This window comes from Astyanax mexicanus, chromosome 2 (genome assembly GCF_023375975.1).
Source record: "Astyanax mexicanus isolate ESR-SI-001 chromosome 2, AstMex3_surface, whole genome shotgun sequence".
Classification (NCBI taxonomy): Eukaryota; Metazoa; Chordata; class Actinopteri; order Characiformes; family Acestrorhamphidae; genus Astyanax; species Astyanax mexicanus.
This window is the reverse complement of record NC_064409.1, coordinates 28,436,826-28,460,379: the sequence shown is the minus strand read 5'-3', so window position 1 is coordinate 28,460,379 and position 23,554 is coordinate 28,436,826. Positions and strand designations below refer to the sequence as shown.

Sequence of the window (23,554 nt, the reverse complement as noted above, 5' to 3'; positions counted from 1 at the left end):
GTACCAAGTTGAAGTCTCCTCCTATCACCAGTGTGGTGTCAGAGTGATCAGTGAAGTGAAGTGAAAAAGGTATGAAAGAAGGAGGGGTCATCAACATTTGGCGCATATATACTAGCAATGCAAAAATTAATATTTTGAATAGATAAATTAAGTATTATAAATCTGCCTTCTGGGTCTGATATAGTGTTTCTGATGGTGAAGTTTAACTTTTTGTTAATCAATATAGCTACACCTCTTTGTTTGGAGTTATAACAGGCTGAGTATGTGTGAGGAAACTGTGGAAAGGAGAATGTTTGCGCAGATGTTTTAGATACATGCATCTCCTGTAGAAACACAATGTCAGCCTTTTAAATCATTTAACCGATGGGCAATTTTTACCCTCTTTTCCCCCGAACCAGCTCCACGTACATTCCATGAGACAAACCTCAGCATGCTCATATTTGAGTTACCTGGGAAAGTCACGTGTGCTCACTAACGGTGTGTGTGTGTGTGTGTGTGTGTGTGCTCTCGCATGTAACCTGTATGACTGTGTGCTCGTGTGGTAAACATGTTGGGTGCAAAAAAAAAAAAAAAAAAAAAACAAACAAACAAAAAACAATAACAAAAAAAAAAAACAATGAGTGCTTAACATGGTAACAGTCTGCTATACTGATTGACCCGGCATTAATAGTTATAAACAGACATATCTAATGAGCTTTTAGCGGAGAAGGAGTGAAAGAGTCAGAACAGACGTGTTTGTATACAGATCACCTGGTCAGTACAGCCATGGCGTGGTTTTCTGGTCGCGGTGAAGCTGTCCGTTCACGTAGAGTTTATCCACCGCGATGACAGCCCGAGAACCTTCCTGGATGTATTTTTTTCGGATAGGGAACAGAACTTTGCGTCGCTCCAGGATTTCTTTGGGAAACTGGTCGTTAACGCTGAAGTCCGTTCCCCTCAGCTCTCGCCCGCGGCTCTTCACCAGTTCCTTCTGTTTGAAGTGTTCAAACTTAGCCACGATGGGTCTGGATCGGTGTCGTCCGGGTCGTTTAGCTCCTATGCGGTGAACGCGAGCGAAGGTGATGGTCTTCACAGTGTCCTCCGGAAGCTTCAGGTAAGTCTGTATGAACTCCTTCACTGTTGTCTCCGGGTTTTCCTCTTGCTTCTCTGGTAATCCAGAAAACACGAGGTTGTCTCTCATGCCGCGGGCCTGGAGCTCGAGGACGGTCTCTTTTATTTTTTTATTTTCCTCTGAGAGCTGGGTCATTCCCTTAGTGAGGGAGTTCACCGACTCTCTGAGGGCAGTGTTTTCCGCAGCGAGTGTTTCCACCTGCTGCTGGCTGAACTCCACAGACTCCCGCAATGCCTGAAACTCCTTATGGAGAATTTCCAGAATGGAAAGGCGAGCGTCGAAACTGGACAGCTTCTTATCTATGGACTCCAGAATATCCACCATATCGCTGGAATGTGAAGTAGCCCCAGGAGAATCTTCAGGGCGACTCCTCTTGGCGGACGGAGCTCCTTTTTTACCTGAGGGAGTCGGCGTTTTGTCTGGTTTCCCCATAACAACTCGCTCGAAACACTCGTCAATAAAAGTTTGCAGACTGTCCAGGTCCTCTTCGCCGTCCTCCAGTGCGCTTCAGGTAGTTATTATCTAACTAATATAAACTTTATAGCCTTTAAAGCTGTCTAAATCTAAGCTGGCTAATTAATCTATACAGCTAGTGTTTAGCAATCACTGCCTCGCTGCCTTGCTCAATACTGCCGAGATTCGCGTTAAGGTCTCGCGTTACCTCAGCATCTCAGCAACCCAGCAACCCGTCCTGGAAGAGAGGCAGGAGAGGCTGGTGCCAGATATATATATTATATATACACACTTAATGCCCTTATATTATACAGGTGCTGGTCAACGAATTAGAATAATTTGAAATAGTGCAATCATGAAATTCTTTGAATGCATTTTTTGTGCAGAAAGCAAATCAGGTGTTCACCGCACCTGTCCTACTCGTTAGACTAATCACAGAACTCGTTACCTGGAAAAAAAATTGCTCAGCTGAGCTTTCCAAAAGGCCCATTTAGGCCATTTAACTGTGACACTGTTGTTTTATTGAATTAGAATAATGGAGAAACCGTTTCATTGAATTAGAATAATTTTTATTATAATTACAATCATCACTTTCTCAGTATTTTGTGGCTGCCCCCTTGGCTTGTATGACTGCCTGAAGTCTCCGCGGCATCGATTTGACCAGCTTGTCGCAAGTTTCCGCACTCACAGCTTCCCAGGCAGTGGCGATGTTCTGCTTCAGTTGGTCCAGCGTAGTAGGCTTTCTGTCGCGAATTTTCCGCTTGACGATGGCCCAAAGGTTTTCAATGACATTGAGGTCAGGCGAGTTGGCCCGCCATGCCAAAACTTCAAGCTGTTTTTTAGTGAACCAATCTTTGGTCGACTTTGCCGCATGAGCCGGTGCAAGATCCTGTTGAAATATGAAGTCTTCTTCGCCGAACTGTTCCTCAACAGTCGGAATCAGGAACGTTTCCAGAACATCTTGATATACGGCAGCATTGACAGTCTTCTTGAGGAAGCAGAGTTTCCCTACACCTCGAGCGGACATGCATCCCCAGACCATAACGCTCTGGGGAAACTTGACGGATCTTTTCACGCACTCGTGGTTGTAGGTTTCGCCACCATGACGCCAGACACGAGGACCTTGGTCACCGAAGGAGATGCAGAAGCGTGATTCGTCACTGAAGACCACTTTCTGCCAGTCTTCAGCAGTCCACTCGCCGTGTTCTTTGGCCCACTTCAGACGTTTCTCCATTTGTTTCTTGTTCAGCATCGGTTTTACTGCTGGAACGCGAGATTTGAAGCCGAGTTCGCGCAGACGACGGTAAGTGGTTGATCTGGAGACGTCAGCGCCGGTCTGCTTGTTCCACAAGTCGGTGAGCTCGGAAGTGGACTTGAACCGGTTGCTGACTGCGATCTTTCTCAGCTGCTTGTTGTCGCGAGCAGAAGTTTTTCGGACGCCGGAACAGTTGGTGCGCTTGCTGCAGTTTTTCTTGAGAGCTTTGCAGACGGAAGACTGGCTGATGCCGAGCTGCTCAGCAATTTTAGTTTGGGTCAAGCCTTGTTGGCGAAGGGCTTGAATTTGAGCCACTATTCCGGTTGAGAGGTCGCGCTGCTTACCCATGATTGATTTTACAACTTAGAAATTCTACTCAACCCTGACTTTATACTGCACAGTAGTGCTGGACGATATGGCCAAAATTTATATCACGATATATTCCTTAAATTTCGGTCGATACGATATAATTTCGATATCGATAAATACTTTGAAGGCCTCAGAAAAAGAATCCCTGCAATCTCTGCAGCTTGCACTGCAAATTTAAATTATTATTTAACTGTGTATTTGCACTTTTTGTATCAATCTATCTAATGGAAATCTGTACCTACTACTGTATGAAAATGTTTTTTAAGTCTTTGAAACCTCCTTTCACAAAAACTTTAATACTTTAGAAATAAAAGTAGTCAAAATAAATCAATGCTCAATTTTATTTGCATATAGCAAAATAATAACATGACATCCCTGTCAAACATAAGCCTATATAACTATTACAAATAAAAATAACTTTAAATGACAACAGAGGCAGAGCTTCTTATTCATTGTAAACAAATTTAACAGATTAAAACAAAAGTGTTTTAACTAGGATATATAATACAAGAAGCCTTTATATACATAAAAGCAACAAGATTTTCCCGTCAAATAAACAAACCTATAGGATTTTTCAACTATAAATAACTTAGTGACAACATAATCTATTAAAGTGCTTCAGCCAGAATACAAGAGGTATTCAACATGATATCAACGGCAAATAAACAAACCTAAAGGATTCATAAACTTTAAATAACTTAGTTTCAACATAATCTATTAAAGTGCTTCAGTCAGTATAAGGAAAATATTGTATGTAGTGGAACTGATTGAGGTGGTGGAACAGATTAGATGTATTAACGTTACGCTGCTTGTCGGCTCCACTCACCGGCACAATTTGCAGCAAAGCGGCAAGCGAGCGGACCCGCGGCTGGGCGAGCGGACCCGCGGCTGGGCGAGCGGAGCCGCGGCTGGGCGAGCGGAGCCGCGGCTGGGCGAGCGGAGCCGCGGATGAGCGAGCGGAGCCGCGGATGAGCGAGCGGAGCCGCGGATGAGCGAGCGGAGGCGCGGATGAGCGAGCGGAGGCGCGGATGAGCGAGCGGACCCGCGGCTGGGCCAGCGGAGCCGCGGATGAGCGAGCGAAACAGCGGCTGACCGAACCGAGTCTACCCTAGCCTTGGATCCGCTCGTCCCGGCTCCGTTTCGAGACATTTTAGATGCGTAGCGGAGCGGACCTGAACCTAACCTAGCCTAGCCTAGCCTAGCCATTTTAACCTAGCCTAGCCTAGCCTATCTGGCTACGTGCCTGTGTGATTGCGTCATCACGCACTGAGGTAGCACAGCTATGGGGGCTGAATGTGTTTGGCTCTGCGGCGAGCTGACGCCAGTAAAAAAACGCCTGTCCGTGACAGATTCTGTACATAATACATATCGATATACCACAAAAGTGATATCACAGTTATTGAAACATTTCTTATCGCGATAAATACCGATATCGAATTATTGTCCAGGCCTACTGCACAGTGAACCCTCTTCACAGAAAACAAAAATTCGAGCATTTATTCTAATTCAATGAAACGGTTTCTCCATTATTCTAATTCAATAAAACAACAGTGTCACAGTTAAATGGCCTAAATGGGCCTTTTGGAAAGCTCAGCTGAGCAAATTTTTTCCCAGGTAACGAGTTCTGTGATTAGTCTAACGAGTAGGACAGGTGCGGTGAACACCTGATTTGCTTTCTGCACAAAAAATGCATTCAAAGAATTTCATGATTGCACTATTTCAAATTATTCTAATTCGTTGACCAGCACCTGTATATACACTCTTAATGCCCTTAAGAGTAGTGGAAAAACCGGGTTTCCTTCACCTGATGATGTACAGTTTTTAAAATAATTATAATTAAAATTATAATTGTTCCAGGTTTCTACAATAAATAGTTAATTGAACAAAAAAACTTTTTTGGGGGTCAATTTAATAATATATGTAACAAACTTATATCATAATTTTAAGCAAGGATATTACATTTCATTATTTCAGAGCAACATATTTCATTAATGTAAAAATGTCTTGTAGTTAATATTTAAGTTTCATCGCGTTTTTTTCAACCAATGAGAATGCAGAGCAAGCAGCATTATAAATTGAATTGGTCAAATCCTTTTGCCACATCTGATTGGAAACTTCGACTATTGGCAGTAAAATGACGCCATAGTATGTTCTCATCCTCCCCTTTCATTGTGACTTACACACACGCTTGCTCCTTTGTCTGTATGCAAGAAGTTATGAAAAAAAAAAAAAAAAGTTCATTGAGCGGCTAAAGTAACGTGCAGTAACAGGTAGAGGTGTGCCAAAAAATCGATTCACATAAGAATCTTGATTCTCATTTACTACGATTCAGAATCGATTTAAAATGTCCCAAAATCGATTCTGAGGGGCGGGTTTTAGACTGATTTTGGGCTGGGTATTTTTGTTGGACCTGGCAACCCTGGGGATAGCGCTTGTCCCTTTGGAGATCTTCCAGACACACACAGAGCGTAGGTGTTTGAGAATCACCGGTAAGATGGCAGAACAAGCACTATATTACCTTAGATTAACGTGTAGTTTCAATGTTTTATGGCAGAATGCTTCATAACAAGCATAAAAAAGATCGCTAGTAGTTAGTTTCAGTAACTGTTAGCTAGCTAACTAGCTAACTTTCCAGTTCCACCTTAAATAACGCTACAGGTGGCAGCGGGCTGCAGCATTTAAGGCGGAACGGAAAAATAACAATAAGCTAATCAGAGCTAATTTCAGCTCCTCATCACAGAGGAATTAAGGAATGGACAATATGAATTAATTTCTCCACCTCCTGCCCCCTTTCTGAAGAAATACAACCACCTTAAATTAACTAGTTAATCAGCAGCTGCTCCTGAACTTTAGCGCTCCACTGCTATCATCACATCAGCCCAGCAGCGTCACCTACACACCACCGCTAGTAGCCTGGTAATAAAGCAGTGTTATTTATTTATGTATTTATTGTTCATTAACGTCATTGTGATATCCCAGTGATTCCTCTGTCACTGAGGACCCACATTCCTGCACATTTTATTGTTTTTGTAACACATTACTTGCTCCAGGACCAGTGTATATTATGGAGGGTTTTTTTTCAATACGATTCATAAGCCAGAAGCAGAAATATTTATAATTCAAATCGTTTTGAATCAAAAATCGATTTTGAATCGAATCGTGGCCCCCAAAATCGGAATCGAATCGAATCGTGAGATAGTAATCGATTCCCACCCCTAGTAACAGGGTGTCGGAAATGGTAACCAACAGTAACACCAACAGTAAAACATGGTGGTAGGTGATGGTCTGGGGCTGTTGCTGTGATAAATGGAACCATGAATTTTGCTATCTACCAAAAGATCCTGATGGAGAATGTCCGACCATCTGTGTGTGACCTCAATCTGAAAGGAATTTGAACAGCAGGACAATGATCCAAAACACACCAGCATGTCCACCTCTAAATGGCTAAAGAAAAACAAAATGAAGACTTTGGAGTGGCCCTGTCAAAGTTCTGACCTGAATCCGATTGAGATGCTGTGGCATGACCTTAAAAAAGCTGTTCATGCTCGAAAACCCTCCAATGTGGCTGAATTACAACAATTCTGCAAAGATAAGTGGAGCCAAAATTCCTCCACAGCGCTGTAAAAGACTCATTGCAAGTTATCGCAAACGGTTGGTTGCAGTTGTTGCTGCTGAGGGCGGCCCGAATACCGATTAAGTGTAGGGAGCAATCACTTTTTCACGCAGGGCCATGTAGATTTGAATTTTTTTCTCCCTTAATAATAATCACCTTCATTTAAAAATAGCCTTTTGTGTTTACCGGAGTTGTCTTTGACTAATATTTAAATTGGTTTGATGTTCCGAAACATTAAAGTTTGACAAACATGCAAAAAAATCAGTAAATCAGGAAGGAGGCAAACACTTTTTCACACCACTGTTTGTATGTATATATATACACACACACACACACACACACACACACACACAAACGTATACATATTAGGGTTGCAACGGTATGAGATTTTCACGATATGATAACCGTCTCAGAAAATACCGCGGTATCACGGTTATCACGGTATCACAGTTTGTTACATAAATTATTAAACTGACCCTTAAAGAAATTACAACAAAGGTTTTTTGTTCAATTAACTATTTATTGTAGAAACCTGGAACAACTATATAGATAATGTCTCCTTAAAAAAAATAAGCTGTACACCATCAGGTGAAGGAAACCAGGTTTTTACACTACTCTTAAGGGCACTAAGAGTGTATATAAAAAAAAAGATATATATAAATATATATATAATATATATGTACACACATACACACACACACACACGTCACACATTACATGTCCTCTAAGAAGTAAAGATACTGTATTTAAAATATTCAGTACAATTATTTAAGTTTAAATTATTTAATATCTGATAAACTGAGCCTGGGTCAGTGTCTGATCAACTGTTGTAAACGTCCGTTTAATTTTAAGGCTTTCACACCGAGTCTGGTTTTAACATATGAAAAACAGGCACGTCAGAATTTGAAAATGAACGCATGTAAATGATTGGCGTCTTTCACATCCAGTCCGGCCAGGACCTTTACACGAACACACGAATCCATCATAGCACGCACTTCACGCCTGTACCTGCATGCCCAAATTTCGGATAACTCAGCGCTTTTGCGGGCGCTTACCGCATGGGTTGTGCACGACTACAAAGAGGTTTTATTTAGGTTCAGATTAAAATTATAAACTAAACACATACTTTGCGCTGCACAGCGGGGTGGTGTTCTCGGAGATGGGAGAACAGGTTTGACGTATGTCCACCTTTAGCTGTGACTTTACGGCCACATTGATTACAAATCGGATAACCATCTTCGGGTGCGTTCGGCGGGTCTCCGAAATAGTCCCACTTTGCTGATTTTAGTTTAGCCTTTTTTTAGGCGGACGGAGATTTGTTTAGTCTGATGCACTTTCTGCCGTTCTCACCGCTGTGTGCTGAGTAGCTGAAGCGGAGCAGAGTTGCGCATGCGTGGGTGAGTTTCTCCGCTGGCTTGCGTTTTACCGGTAATAAGCCAACACACACGGTATGAAAATCGTGCATTTTAATACCATGGTATACCGTGAAACCGGTTACCGCTGCAACCCTAATACATACACATACATACACACTTTTTTAGTTTTTAGTATATATCAAGTCATTGATACTAGTTGTATTAATACTAGATGTATTAATATTTGAGTCCTTAGTTATTGACCTCTGACCACTGGAATGCAGCTATTGACTAAATGCAGCTAACAAACAAAATCAAAAGTATATAAAAAGTTTATAAAATTCAAACCATCTATCACAATAGTTGTGAAAGTTCTCTTATGTAACAGAAGCAGCTCCGCCTTTATAAAGGCATCCCGCCATCTTCTCAGTGTCCTGGCCTTGGCACCATGTATACGAGCCGTTAATAGCTCCACAGATATAATGTCTGGTAAGGTTTGAATCCAAATGTTTCTGGGCAACTTAAATGTCTTCAAAGGAGTTCAATATGCTCTATGTATAATTTTCCATTGGACTACTTGGTGTTTAGGATATAAAAGTAAAACCCCAAATATGATCAGAACAGATACCTGGTAAAACATTGTTCGGGATAATTGACAAAGGGGTATATGTAGATTTGAGTAAAAAATGTTAGAGACCAAATTTGGGGTATGGTCACCTTGTAAAATAAACTTACACAAAGGATGTATAGGTAGATTTGTGTTTGCTACAACCCCATTAGCACAGAGTGCTGATTTAATTCATAAATACATATAAAAAAAAGTAGTTGGTATATCAAAGAGACTGAAGGTCCTGAACAGATTTTAGGCCTTCTTAAGTGTATATATCATTAAATGTTTTAAATGTGTCTGAGACCACTGTGGGCGGCAAAAAGGAGCATTAACAGAGTGAAGATTAGAATTGTAAAGAAGCGGGGAATGGCGATGCCATTTAACAACTGAATCCATTCATTTTCTCTACGATTCTCCATGTGGATATCAAGTATGATATTATGGGGACAAAACATAATTTACAGTGATAGATATACCACTAAATATCAAGTCCTCCAGAGTGTGTGGTGCAACAAGAGCCTCTTCAATTGGATGCCATGATGTACAAAGATTTGGGTTAAGCCAAACTGCCATTGGTCATAGTACAAAAGCTTGGGCATAAAGCTTGAAATTTGGAAACGAAAGCCCTCCCTCTGGTTTACTATGCTGATTCGCCAACAACTTAATGCGTGGGCATTTCCAATTTCAAATATAGAAAGACAGTTAGATATAAGCTTGTCCCAAAACCCAACTGGCGGAAGTAGGGGAATCATTTACAAAATGTATACGGGGAAGAACATTCATTTTGACTGCTGATATGCGTGCATGTAGAAAATTAGGGAAATTAGACCAATTCAAAATTTTTGTCGCAATTTCATTTACGGAAGGAAAAATGTCTACACAAAGATATTTAAAAGAGTTGACAATCAGCATACTACCAGGAAAGGTTGAGATTAAGTGGAAGAAAGCAATATTTAACACAATTAATCTTGTAACCAGGGAGGAGACTAAAATTATCAAAGAGTGTCAAAATAAAGGTAATGGAGTGATTCGGCTTGCCCAAAAACAATAAAATACTGTCTGCATATAAGGATTTATGATGAGCTGCACTGGTAATAAATATTGGAATTGGATTGGAATATAGAACTTTAATCATGTCTATAAAAGTTTGACCAAGACCCATTTTTTTCTAAAACTAACCATAAGTAACTCCATTTGAGGCTATCAAAGCTTTTAGAGCATCTACAGAAGGGGTCACTAATAGGTGGACCGCGGTCAGAGTCCGGACCCAGACGTTGTCCAATGCGGACCCAAACCGAAAACTACAGAGAAGGATTTTCTTCTATGTTCATTTAAAACCTTTCTTGTCTTTTCTTGTCTTGCGGTACGTGCTTTGCGGTGCAGTAAACTCACAGACCAATCACATGTGGTGTAAAATCACCAAACGCTCTCTTCTGCCAATCAGATTTGTGCTATTGAATTGGGACCTGGCCGGGAAAAATGCCTTAATAATGAGAGAGAGCACGAGAACTGGCAGTAAAACATGCCGAAAGTCACAGAGACAGGGAAGGAATGTACACAAAATCTGGCTAGAAAGGCATTTTATTATTATGAGATTCGTTCTCTCCAGACCGATCTTAAGTATGATACATAACTAGAACCACCTCACAGTCTGACATATCCAAAAGTTAGGTAGATAAAGTAGAGTAAAAACTCAGGTCTCCGGTAGAGGGGGCATAAACAGACAGGAACGCAATTTTACTATTAGCAGCCAGAATTTTAACATGGGCTATTCCGCCCTCCGCATCGCCGGCCTTTTCCAAAATAGACATCCATCATTTCCTCTGTGCCATAATCATAGCATCCCTCGTTTGCTGCCCGCATTGGAACTAGAAATAATTTCATAAAATTTATTGTTACACTTGTGAATAGGGCTGTGACGATAATTTTATTACCGCAATACCGCGGTTATGGGACGTCACCGCGGTGATGAGCTCATTACCGTCATTACCGCATTTTTTTATGGCTGTCAAATCTGATTGACTGCGTTTTGAGCGGTAGTAAAATGCTCCATATAAGCACAACTGTGGTGAATTCAGTATTAATATGTCAAGTGTAAGTCCTACACTATAGGGCTGTGCAATATATCAAATATATTTTGATCGCGATAGATATTGGTGTCAAACGATCTCAAAATTCATAATATCGAATATAAAATTTTTTGTCATTTATCTGTGCTGCCGCTGCACTGGCGCGGCAGCGAATGGGTTAAGCAAAACGCGGTGCGTGGTACTCATTGAGGTCAGAACAGCTCTGGAGTCTCCTGCTCACTTCGTCTCCATTGAGGCTGCTGAAGAGAGTGAAGATTAGCAGCACTAATATTGGCTCGGAAATGGAAGCTACAGGGCAGGCTCAGTAAGTTGAGAAAAAAGGAAGAAAAAGACTCAGAACAGAAGAGAATCATCTGCAAGATTTGCCGGAAAGTGGTGTCTGCACCTCTCGCCAACACATCAAACTAATTCACCCACCTCAAGGTAAACCATAGAGCCATGTAAGGTGTTCCGTGGTCACATTTTGAGAAAGTAAAATATATTAATTCATTGTCTGGCTGCTGGCTGTTCTGCGTGAGCACCGCGGAGAACGCGCGGCATTGCGCCTCAGTCTTGGGAAAAATAGTAAGGTTGGTTGAAGTGTAGTTCAAACAGCAAAGCAATGATATAAAACTATAACCACCATCTTTACTGAAATGTTGTTATCTGACCAAGTCTGAGGTAAAATACGCTGCGCCTTGTCTCTTTCACAGCACGCGGAACTGAGTTCAGAACCGCTACAAATATAACCATATAAAACTCAGTTCAGATAAATAAACTTCAGATGAGTAAGGACACGTAAAGTGAAACAAAAATTGTCAAACATAAAGGACAGGTTTCTATTATTTTAAAATGGAACTAATGTCTTTTTCTTGGTCGGTTGTCTCTTGCGAGCCGATTTCTTAACGTCACGACATTTTAATCAACATATTATATGACGCGGGTCCCGTCAGGATATCTTGCGGCACAGACAGAACTGAATTGTTATTGGCGGGAACAGGAGTTTAATCAATCCAGAGGATGTGGGAGCACATTAATAAATAGTTAAGAAAATTGTAATAATCACGCAGTGATTCTCATGCACGCAACAAAAAAACCCTAAGCACAAAAAAGGAGCGGAGAATGGACCGACACGCGCACACACACCGATTTTTTTTTTGTAATGTGGTAAGAAACGTGACCGCACTATTCAGCGCGGTTTTAATAATTTTTTTATTTTATTTTAAGCACTAAATGTAATTTATTAAATTTATTTAGGACCGCGGGGCAGGTGCGGCAAAACTGTGTATGTGGCGGGCTGATGCGGGATTAAAAGAAGGATTTTTTTTGCGGAACGGTAACGGGACAAAAAAGAAATGATGTCTGAATTAATTTCCTCCAATCGAATATAATTTAACATGGTTTAAGAATATAAAATAATTTATAAACAAACGAAATATTTAATATTGAGCTAATAGCCCAAGTGCAAAAATACAAAATCTGTAATACTCTGCACTGCACAATTCAAACGAAATAGCCGTAACGCAGCTGCGCTCCTGCCCTGCGATGCAGCCGAAGCCTGGTGTGAGGCAGCAGAAATTCTGGGGTGAAAACTACATAACTACACAACATAAGGAGACATAATGCACTCCAAATATTCAGGAGGGAAGTGAAATAAATGATACTGTACAGATATAATCTGTATCTAGTAGATATTTAATGAGAAATAAGAAGAGTGTGAATAAAAAAAAAACACAGACTTCTTGAGCCTTGAGCCCGAACGGCCCGAGGAAAGGGGTGAGAAATATATTTTTTTCGGGGCCGGGGGTCAGTGGAAAATTTTGCTGTGGATTAATTCGTCTTTTTTTTTTAAACGAATATTAGAATATTCGCTACCAATTACTGCCGAATATCCTGAGCTCAAAACCGCTATTCGGGCCAGCCCTAAAATAGATCTATGGATGGAGAAGGGGGAGGCGGACAAGCTCCTCCTTCAAAAAGTCTGCTCGGAAAAAGACAGGTTAGCTGTACAATGACGAATTATACAGGCAGCATATGTTCACTTGTTATGCTGTATTTATGTTTTATGTAGAGGTTGTATGTAGGCTGTATGGTTTGAAGAATAAAGATTTGTTGCCAATAAATTTGTGGTGTTTTTTTTTTTGGGGGGGGGGGGGTGGTTTGGGGTCTCGCGGTTAACCGCAATATCGCGGTGATGCGTTAGTTTTTTACCGCGGTTATAAAAAATCAATACCGCCCCAGCCCTACTTGTGAACATCTTTTGCTTTTAAATGTGATTCCTGAATTAAAGCTAGACTATTCTTTTTCCATCTTGGCAATTCCAAACAGCTCGTACGCTTATGGGGATCGTTTAAACCATTAACATTCCAGCTTAGAATATTTAAATCAGTTATGACTATCGGATATTAAATTCACAGTAAATAAATCCTTAACAAATAAAGCATAAGTAAGACATATCACATATGGCAAATCACACTGGTCTTTGCACATTAAGCACGCTGATCCCAGCTCTATTGTAGTTTCGGCAAAAAATACTTGGACAGTAAAACCATCAATTATTACAAACGGAAAACAAACCCACTCTATTTAGCAAGTCATTTAAACAGTCATTAAACAGTGTGTGAAACTTGCAAGCCAGAGGGGCAACAACAGTTTTGTAGCACAATCGAGTTTCTTCCATACAGTCTAGAGTCGCAGTAGGCAATCAAAACAAATCTCGGATAGAGCTAACCCTCAGGTTGCAATTAAACTTGCTCCATATCTGCAGAGATCGATTGAAGTTGGGAGACGAGGAGCTGGCAGGCTTCTTCGGGATCATTCAACATTTTAACTTCTCCATTGATTAAGACCTTGAGGATTGCTGGAAAAACGAGAAAGTTCTGAATGTCTGCCTCTCTCATCTCCCTGCGAACTGCAGTAAAGGAGCTCTGTTTCTTGACTGTAAAAGGGGAAAAGTCCTCACCTCGCCTCACGCAGAATCAGATCTCCATCACGTCACTGAGGAGCTTAAAAAACGAATATCCTCGGTTTCTGCCGGTCTGTGCTTGTTTTGCTGTATATGCGATGCGCTCGCTCGACTTCAACTTCCTTGCCTGTTAGCAATGGAAACCACTACTGCAACAATAATCTGATAAAACCTACCGGGTCATCCTTTTTGGCTCCCTCAGGCAGATCCACCAGCCGGAGATTGTTGCGCCTCGTGTCAGAACGCTATCCAGCCTGGCTATAGTGTCCGCCATGTTAGATTGCTCCATGGAGTCGTTTGATTTCGGTTTCTTCTTTGTTGGAAAATATGTTGGAGTTAGGTCAAGTTGTTTTTGAGTGGTGGCCACGAAGGAGAATCAGGTAAATCGTCCGAAATTGGAGCAAAAGAGAATATAAATAAAAATAAAAATAAAGAGCCGGGGTTGCGAGAGCGCAGTCAATGTACTTGCGGACCCATAGACGCATCACATGATCTTCTTAACTAATCGCTCATTTTTTATTTCAAATTGATGAGTCACCACAATTTCAACAAGGCTTTTATAGGAAAAAAATATCCAAAGAAAAAAAAAGGATAAAATAACTTCTCATTTCTGATCTCCCAAATTCGACAGACTAAAAACACATCAACATAAATGTCTGTTTTAATTTTCGTTACATACCTTTAATTTGTGTTGTACCTGTACCCTCAAATGCTTGTTGTGATTGTTTGATGTATTGGGCGTGCAGAGGACAGGCACAATAAACTAGGTAACATTTTCATATGATAAATGTTCTGGAAAACTTATTGAAATGTCAGCGGTCATTAAGAGTGGGGTCTCGTATAAGGCTGGATTATACTTTCTGAATTGAGTGCTGCGTGAATAATGAAAAGGCCACACATTCTCTGCACGGCAAAAATCGATGTACAGATCATGGATATTGTTAACCTTATTACAAATAAATAAATAGGATCAGGACAGCTTAATAGAACTTAGGGATACTGTGGCGAGCTGAGCTATGCTTGTTTCTTCTGTAGTTTTTCAAAACGCAAAATTATTTTCTCTCCATTAGTGATCTCATCAATTCAGCTTATTGGATGCAAAAATGACAATTTCCTTATTTTTATTAATACTCACAATAAACCATTCCAAAAGAGTCTGTCTGTGTTTCAGTTTCTTACAATGTTATTTGCATCAGGTATTACTGCGAAAACAATCTGTTTACCGTATTTTTCGGACTATAAGGTGCACCGTATTATAAGGCGCACGATGAGTGAACGGTCTATTTTTAGTGTTAGTCCATACACAAGGCGCACTGGATTATAAGGCGCACTAAATGAAACTTTATTTATATCAGTAACAATAACTCTGAGCAATAAATCCTTCACAATATCTGTGAAAAATAACAACATCTCTGAGCAATAAATCAACAAGCACAGCAAGTACGTATTACTCCGCGACGCTCCTGACAACGGTAGCCGCAACGCTCCGACAGACCATAATATTATGTTGAAGCACAGCAAGTACGTATTACTCCGCGACGCTCCTGACAACGGTAGCCGCAACGCTCCGACAGACCATAATATTATGTTGAAGCACAGCAAGTACGTATTACTCCGCGACGCTCCTGACAACGGTAGCCGCAACGCTCCGACAGACCATAATATTATGTTGAAGCACAGCAAGTACCGCATTACTCCGCGAGGCTTCTGACTATAATAGCGTGTTGTGCCGAATTCGGTGAATAAAACGGTTTTAAAACAGAGATAAAGATTGGATAAGTTTCATTTCTGGATGAAGTGATTTCCAGCGCTGTTTGGATATAACTGTGGATTACAGGAGACTGGATTGATGGATTCTCTTTAGTCTGGACGCGTTTTGAAGGTAGGACCTGTGGCTGAGCGCGGGTGTGTGTTCGGGGGGTGGCGGCAGTGACCGGAGGTTACCCCAGGACAAAAGGAGAGCCTTTTATTACTGGAAACATGCGCTCTGACGCAGCTCTAATTCTTGAAACATCCTACAGTAAAAGCACAGTTCTGGAATCCGGAGAGCCAGACGGTTCGAATGGTGTATGACATGACCGCATTCGATGAAATATGGACGAACGATAAACGCAAATATGAGAGTTATGAATTATTAAAATCATTACCAAGGCATATTTCGCCCTAAATGTTTATTTTCTGAAAGGATATTCCGCTAAATAGGCTAAATAGCTCAAAAGCAGAGATTCTAAGCTTTAAAATGGTATATTGGATGTCTATATTGAACCTGTAACTGTTCATAACTATTCAGAAACACAGCCAGTTATGAAATATTAAATATTTCTGGCCCGCCGGTGGGCCAGCACGTGTTAAGAGGTTAACTTTACTTAGAAGTGGGCGCTAAAAAGAAACAGTTTGTGCTATTACCCCAGAACGGGTGGAAAGGAAAGTTTACCGGCACCTTGTTCTGGCCACGGAGCTACAGTGGAAACTAGCTACCCTGAGCCACAGCCGAGAGGCAGTACGGCAGTCAAAGGTAACCGCGCGCTAGCCCAAGAGGGGGATCTTTTTCTGGCGTGGGTGAGGAATTCTGCACAACAGAGCGCCGTGTACCACATAAAAATCGAGGTCAGTAAACACAAGCAAAATCCATACACAAGGCGCACTGCATTATAAGGCGCAATGACGATTTTTGGGAAAAAATAAGTATTTTAAGTGCGCCTTATAGCCCAAAAAATACGGTAATTAATAAATTACTGCATAGATCACAAAGGAGGAATATTGGAAGTAAATACTGCAAAAAATAAAACTAAAACAAAATCACTAAAATGAAAATGCAAATACCGTTTTGCGCTTTCTTTTTCCAAAAGTGTAAAAATATTATGACAAAATTAAAAATGAAGTTAAATCCCTTTCTTTTGCAAATTAATTTTTCACTGGAGCATTGGTCATATATCACAAAAATAAAAAAATAAAACGTTTTTTTGCAATTTCATTTTCACTGCCATACGGGTATTTCACAGTGAAATCTAAAAAGAATAAGCTAATTGTGAAAAGTAAAATTTAAGCTAAAAGAAAAAAGAAAAATCTGATTAACTGAAAAACAAATGTCAAAACTAAATCTGAATGCAATAATAATGTTTTCATTTATTTTTACTAGCAAAAGGCAGCATGTCTGACAGAATTAAAATAACAACACAAAATGATAAAAACAACAACAAAGTGACTTCGCTTTCGGTCCTAGCTTACGCTACCTGTTCCTTGTCTTACATTTATACACCAAGTCTTTTGTTTCAGATGTGCCTTCTCCATACTCCCTTGAACAAAAATTAGGTTAGAAGTAGTTAGTTTGTTAGAGGTGTTATAAGAGCTCTGTCTTCAGGAGTTTCTTAAAGATAGCGAGAGATTCTCCTAATCTGGTAGTGGAAGGTAGTTTGTTCCACCATTGGGGAACTCTGTATGAGAACAGTCTGGATTGCTTTGTGTGAATGTTTGGTAAAGCGAGGCTTGGCACGTGGCATTGATAACGTTTCTCTGCCACAGAGAGAGAGCGCCGCCAGGGCGGCCAGTCTGGGCTCGGCTCGCGTCATTGATAATGCTCCTTGACCGCGGGGCCGCTTGAGTCTCACGTTAAGTAAAGTTTAAGGGTTAATTTTTCCTAGCACTCAGTGCTATATCTATATATCTAATGCTTTATCTCTAAAAACATTTTGTCCTTTGAGTTTTAGAGCTGTAAAATTGTGGAGGGAGGCAGGTAGGTGTTCCCTGCTGCAGTGTTATTAGCCAATCAGAGACAATATATTTACATGTATGAATATTCATGAGCAAGAGCCAAAACCTGCCTTTGTTCAGAGACCTCTAATTCAGTGATCTAAAGCAGGGCTAAATAGAAACACCTGAGCACCATTTTTTTTTTCACAAAAAATGGCTCACGTGGCATTTATTCATACTAGAGACCACAGCTAGACTATTTATAATGAAAGAAAAAATATGGAATTATAATAATAATTGTAGGTTAATAGTAGGTCCAAACAAAACCTTTAGTTGTAACTGAACTATCCTTAAATTAATCCATATCAAATAGTATGTAAAAACTTAGCAAAGCCTTTGTAGATAAACTACCAAATATCAAAGTAGAAGTAGAGGACCAGTTTGAATTAACTTTTTATTTCTGGAAAACATGACTAAAGAAACAAAGAATGAAAAGCAGAGTTACTTTTTCATATTTTACTTTTTTTATCTTTAGTTAGCGCAAGCACAACTCTAGAAATTGGCGACATCGTTGAAACAATGTTGTCAGTTGTCTAACGTTAGTAAAACAGCTCATCGGTCATTAGTTATAGTAGTAGTACGTTTAGCTTAGTTTGAATAACCGTATTCTTACAGTCTTAAAGAAGGGTTCATATTAAACATTAATATGCAGTTATCTAGCTTGTTAGCATGTGAAGGCACTGAAAACTTTCGTTAGCTTGGCTAGCTGGCTGGCTTGCTATCTAAGGTAAGTAACAGAAGGGTTGCTCTGGGGTTAGCTGGTTAGCTAGTTAGGTTTATTAGTTTGCGTGTTTGCGCAGGATGGTCTCAGACTTAGCAAAGCCAGTTAACTCAAAACCGCGTCCGTAAAAACACGCGTCAACTAGCTAACAGCAGCTAGATCCCCGCTCAGTGTTCCAGACTTCTGTCCGGTAAGGACGTGGCCTGCGCCAATGTAAACGTTTTCCAACCGCACAGTATTGAGCGGCGTGGCACTTGAAGTTAATTCATGACAATGACACTTTAATATTAAAACAAGCACTTACGATATGAGTCAACTCTCGATGAACTGGACTCGCTGGGTGCTTTTCTTCCAACGCCACTGTACTTCTTGTCGGGCAGACGTTTCTTGCCTTTTCTCACTACCTCCCACTTACCCACACTGCTGTTATTCACTGGTGATGCCATTGTTTACAGAGACCACTGAACAACAACGCCCTACAAAATAATTCTGTAATTATTATAATTGTTACTGGAAGTCCCTCTGTTCCTCTTTTCTCTGCAGCAGGAAGAATGGTCGTAGTTAGCTCCGTTAGCCTTTAGCTCAGTTCTAAATCGCCTCTGTGCCACGTCTGCCTCGGTGGTACGACGTCATCGCGTATCTTGAACCAAAGAGCCAGTAATGGAGAGACGATACTGTTGGACCCACTTCCTACCGCCGCCGTTACATCAGAAAACCGTTAGAGGGAGCCCGCGGGTGAGTCCGTAATGAACAGGCTGAATGGAGCTACACGGCCAAAAACACAAATAAAAATAGTCACTAACCACGTGGCCAAGGGATTCCATTAATTTGAGAAAGACGATGATGTATTTTGCTAAAAAAGTTGTTCAGTTGTTTTTCTTTAAACAAGTATTATGCGAGTGTTGGGGCTTTTATCTGGAACAGTACAGCCAGTACGGCACAGACATTATACTTTCCCTTCTGCTGGGTTGCCAGGTCCAACAAAAATATCCAGCAAAAAGTCTGTCTAAAAGCCGCCATTCAGAAGCTTAAACTAGCACAAAATATCTGTCTGTCACACGTTTGAAACAAATGCCAAAACAACTATGAGTGTATGACGTATTTTGTTTAAGGGATAGGGGATTTAATTGCTATTTATTGCTATTTATCTAATGTCATTAATAATATTGAAACATTAGTGTTTTATTATTTCTTTTCCAACAATTTCATATCCCAGAACCTTTAATAGCAACATAATCAGCAAAAAATAAAATACTTTTTCATATACTTTTTATATAATTTTTCACTTGAGCACGGGTCATATGTAAAAAGAAAAAATAAAGTTACAATAAAAAAGGGTATTTCACAGTCAAACTTTAAATAAAAAAGGAAATTGGCAAAAGAAAAATTAAAGCTTCACATTGGCCTTGCCTTTTCGTGATGAACTGCATAATACATTTCAAAAATAAAATAAAAATGCAATGGTTAAGTTTTTATTTATTAGTCCTTGCAATTGGTTACCTTCCATAGTTATGTTCTCCTGGTTCTTATTATTGTAATCCAAGGAACACTGATTTTAGTCTAGACTTTTACCTGTTTGCCGTGTTGACGTGACATACAAGGCATTTTAAGGCATTCTGTAAGGAGGTCTGAAGAGTTTTTCATCTTTCTAAAGCGGACTCAATCTTGTCAAAAATTGTCAGGTAGTTTGTTTTAGTAGTAGTATGTATACTGGGGTATATACAATGGCTTGCAAAAGTAGTCATACCCCTGGAACTTTTTTCACATTTTGTTACCTTACAACCTCAAACTTCAATAAAATGTATTTTATTGAGATTATAAAGTTATAGACAAACACAAAGTATTGCGTAAGTGTGAAGGGAAACGAAAATGATACATGGTTTTCAATTTTGTTTATCAAATAAAAATCTGAAAACTGTGACACGCAAAACTATACAGCCCCCTTTACACTAAAACCCCTAAATAAAATCCAGTGAAATCAACTGCCTTCTGAATCACTTAGTTAGTTACTATAGTGCAGCTGTGTGTAATTTAGTCTCAATATAAATACAGCTGTTCTGGGAAGGCCTCAGTAGTTTGTTAGAGAACATTAGTGAACAAATAGCATCATGAAGACTTGAAAGAGATAAGGTTGTGGAGAGGTTTAAGCAAGGTAAGGTTATAAAATAGCTTTGAGCATCCCAAGAAGCACTGTACAATCCATCATCCAAAAATAGTCAAAGTATTATACACCTGCAAACAAGGAGAGCACTGGTTAGAGAAGCAGTCAAGAGGCCCATGGTCTCACAACTCACTTGTTAAAGGCACCAAAATGTGGAAAGGTTCAAGGGGTATGAATACTTTTGCACACCACTGTATTGAACCCTAAATATTTAAATGAATGTTTAATAGCAATTTCAGAGGGAATGTTAATATTAATATTTTGGTGACTGTTATTCAGATGAATTAAAACTGATTTTGCCAAGTTTATTTTGTATCCTGAAACTGAATTAAATTTAAGAAATGTTTTTATTGTAACAAACACGCAATCACATACACCCCCCCACACACCCAAAAACACTTACACAAACACACCCACACACATACACTCACACATCCACACACACACAAGCACGTACACTAACACATGCACCCCCACACACACTTAAACACACCCACAAACACTCGCGGCAACTCTGGCAGCTGGAGCTGCCACGGACACTTGTGCAGCAGAAACAGGCACGGAGGCTTGGGCTGTTGGAACAGGCACAGAGGCTTGGGCTGCACGCTCAGCAGCAAAAGCAGGTTCCAGGGAGGCAGGAGTCCGGGGGCGTGGCTCAGCAGCCGAGAAGCCTCGGAGCTCGGCGTGGCCGCAGAGCGAGCGCGGCCAGATAGGGAGTTCTGGAGCCGGAGGAGCTAGACAGGAGCGCGCCATGGCCGCTGGAGGAGCTAGCTCTGCAGGCGCCGGAGATGCTAACGCCTTAGCCACCGGAGAAGCTAGCTCAGGAACCGCCGGTGATGAATGCGCCTTGGCCACTGGAGGAGCTAGCTTTGGAGGCACCGGAGATGCTAGCGCCTTAGCCACCGGATCAGTTAGCTCAGGAACAGCCAGGGAAGTTAGTGCCTTAGCCGCCGGGGGTGTCACGGAGCGCGGCTCGGCTGAGCATCCAAGAGCCAGGTAGAGCACCGCCTCTGGAGGGTATGGTAAGGGAGAAGGGGTCGGTGCAGGTTAGAGCTCCTCCTCCTCCTCTGAGCTGCTGTGAGTGCATCCGAGAACGTCCCACGGGTCCCGCTTCACAAGCTTCAGGTACTCGTAGGCACTGTCTAACTTGGGACGAGACCCAAGGCTCACCACACCAGCCTGTAGCACCCCCTCAAGAAAATCCTCCCCTGAAAAGGGCTCCGCTTCCGGCTGGGGGGATCGCTTAAAACGCCTACCCCGAGGCCACCAGAGAAACAAGTAAACACAGAACAAAGAAAAAAAACAAAACAAACGAGGGTGTAACGAAAACATAAAACAAACAGGGAGGCTATACAAGGAAACAAACAAGAAACTGAAGCAAGACTATAAACTAAACAGAGCAGGAATATATACAAGGAAAAATAACTAATAACTAAACTAGATAAACAAAACAAAACAGAACAAGATATAAACAAGAAGATATACAATGAACAAAGAACTAGGGTTACGGCTGTGAAAAACAGAGAAATGCTGAGAAACAAACGACAGGTGAAGGCACAAAGACCGACAGCAAACACTGACACAGGAGGGCTAACTAACACACAGGGGAAGTGGAAACAACTGGGGCTAGGGGGCGGAGCTACAAATTAGACACAGGTGGAAAAGTACTGAGACAGAACACAGGGGCACAGGTCACGTGGGGAACACTCAGGCACGAGGACAGACAGGAACAGGGCCAGGATGTGACATAGACACTGTAGCACCCCTTAAATATAAAGTAGAGAGACAGAAGAAGCTTGCACCGTGGTACAATGATCAAACTAGTACCTTAAAACAGTTAGTATAAAATTTTGAGCGTAAATATTGATCAACTAAACTGGAAGTGTTCCACTCGGTGTGAAAAGAAAGTCTTGTTGAATATAGAAAATAACTTAATAAACCTTTTTTGTTTCTAAGATTTTAGAAAAACCTGTGGCTCAACATCTTTGCTCTTACCTGCAAAGAAACCAGATCTATGAAAAATTCCAATCTGGATTTAGGCCTCATCATAGCAATGAGACAGCTCTAGTTAAAAAAACAAATGGTCTGCTTCTTGTTGCGGACCAAGGCTGTGTTTCCCTTCTGGTACTTCTCGATTTGAGCGCAGCCTTTGATACAATAGATCATACTATTCTTCTGGAAAGATTACTGAATATGGTGTAACTGGCTTATCATGTTTCGAATCATACTTAATCAATCGTTATCAGTTTGTGAGGATAAATAATATACCTTCCAGTTATACTAAGGTAAGATATGGAATTCCACAAGGCTCTATATTAGGACCGTTATCATTTATATTATATATGCTCTTACTGGGCAAAGTTATTAGAAAACATGACGTTAATTTTTTACTGTTATGCGAATGACATGCAGCTCTTCAGCCAAACCTGATGACAGAGTGAGAAAAAAAGAAAATTGAGGATTGTGTAAAAGATGTAAAATCATGATTAAATTAAAACTATTAAATAGTGATAAAACAGAAGTTATCCTATTAGGCCCCAAAGCTGGTAGAAATTAATGATCAGACTTAATGTTAAATCTGGTCGACTTCTTAGCCAGTGCTGGTTCAGAAGCTAAAAACCTTGGCGTTATCATAGATTCAGATCTAGCATTTGATTAACACATATCTAATGTTACTAGAACAGCTTTTTTACACCTCCGTAAAATTGCCAGTCTAAGAAATGCCTGATCCCTGCATGACACTGATGTCATGTGATTGAAAATGATTACATGCCTTTAATACCTCCATCCCTCTGCCTTCCTCCGAGTTACTGACTGCCCACTTGTCTGACCCCATACCGATGGATGTTGGACCCTCGGGATCTCCTGTTCCCTGTTGGCCAGACTGATGGAAGTTCCTGAAGTCAGCCTTCTCCATCACCTATAGATCAGCTGCCCGGCATTCAGTTTTGCAACATGTCTTGGAATAGCTGCTTACTTTCTACTATCGATCACATTAAAGTTCACATGAACTTTAACTAGGGTGACCAAACGTCCGTATTTCCCGGGACATGTCCGTATTTCACGTCCTGTCCCGAGCGTCCCAGTTTTTTTTCAAAAAGTCAGGAAATGTCCTGGTTTTT

General features: G+C 40.8%; 1 protein-coding gene across 3 annotated transcripts in view; it reads right to left on the bottom strand.

The window, feature by feature from the left end:
- The window catches only part of tmem214 (transmembrane protein 214), a 55,550-nt gene extending 36,651 nt beyond the window's left edge, over nt 1-18,899 (bottom strand). For 2 of the 3 annotated variants that reach the window (XM_049475087.1, XM_049475089.1), the window contains exon 1: nt 18,576-18,898. In XM_049475087.1, coding sequence (XP_049331044.1) covers nt 18,576-18,717 — 142 coding nt within the window. In that variant the 5' untranslated portion in view covers nt 18,718-18,898. Of the gene's footprint in view, nt 1-18,575 lie in introns of all 3 variants that reach the window. The other variant, XM_049475088.1, reaches the window with a different exon arrangement.
- Nucleotides 18,900-23,554: the final 4,655 nt, after the last annotated feature.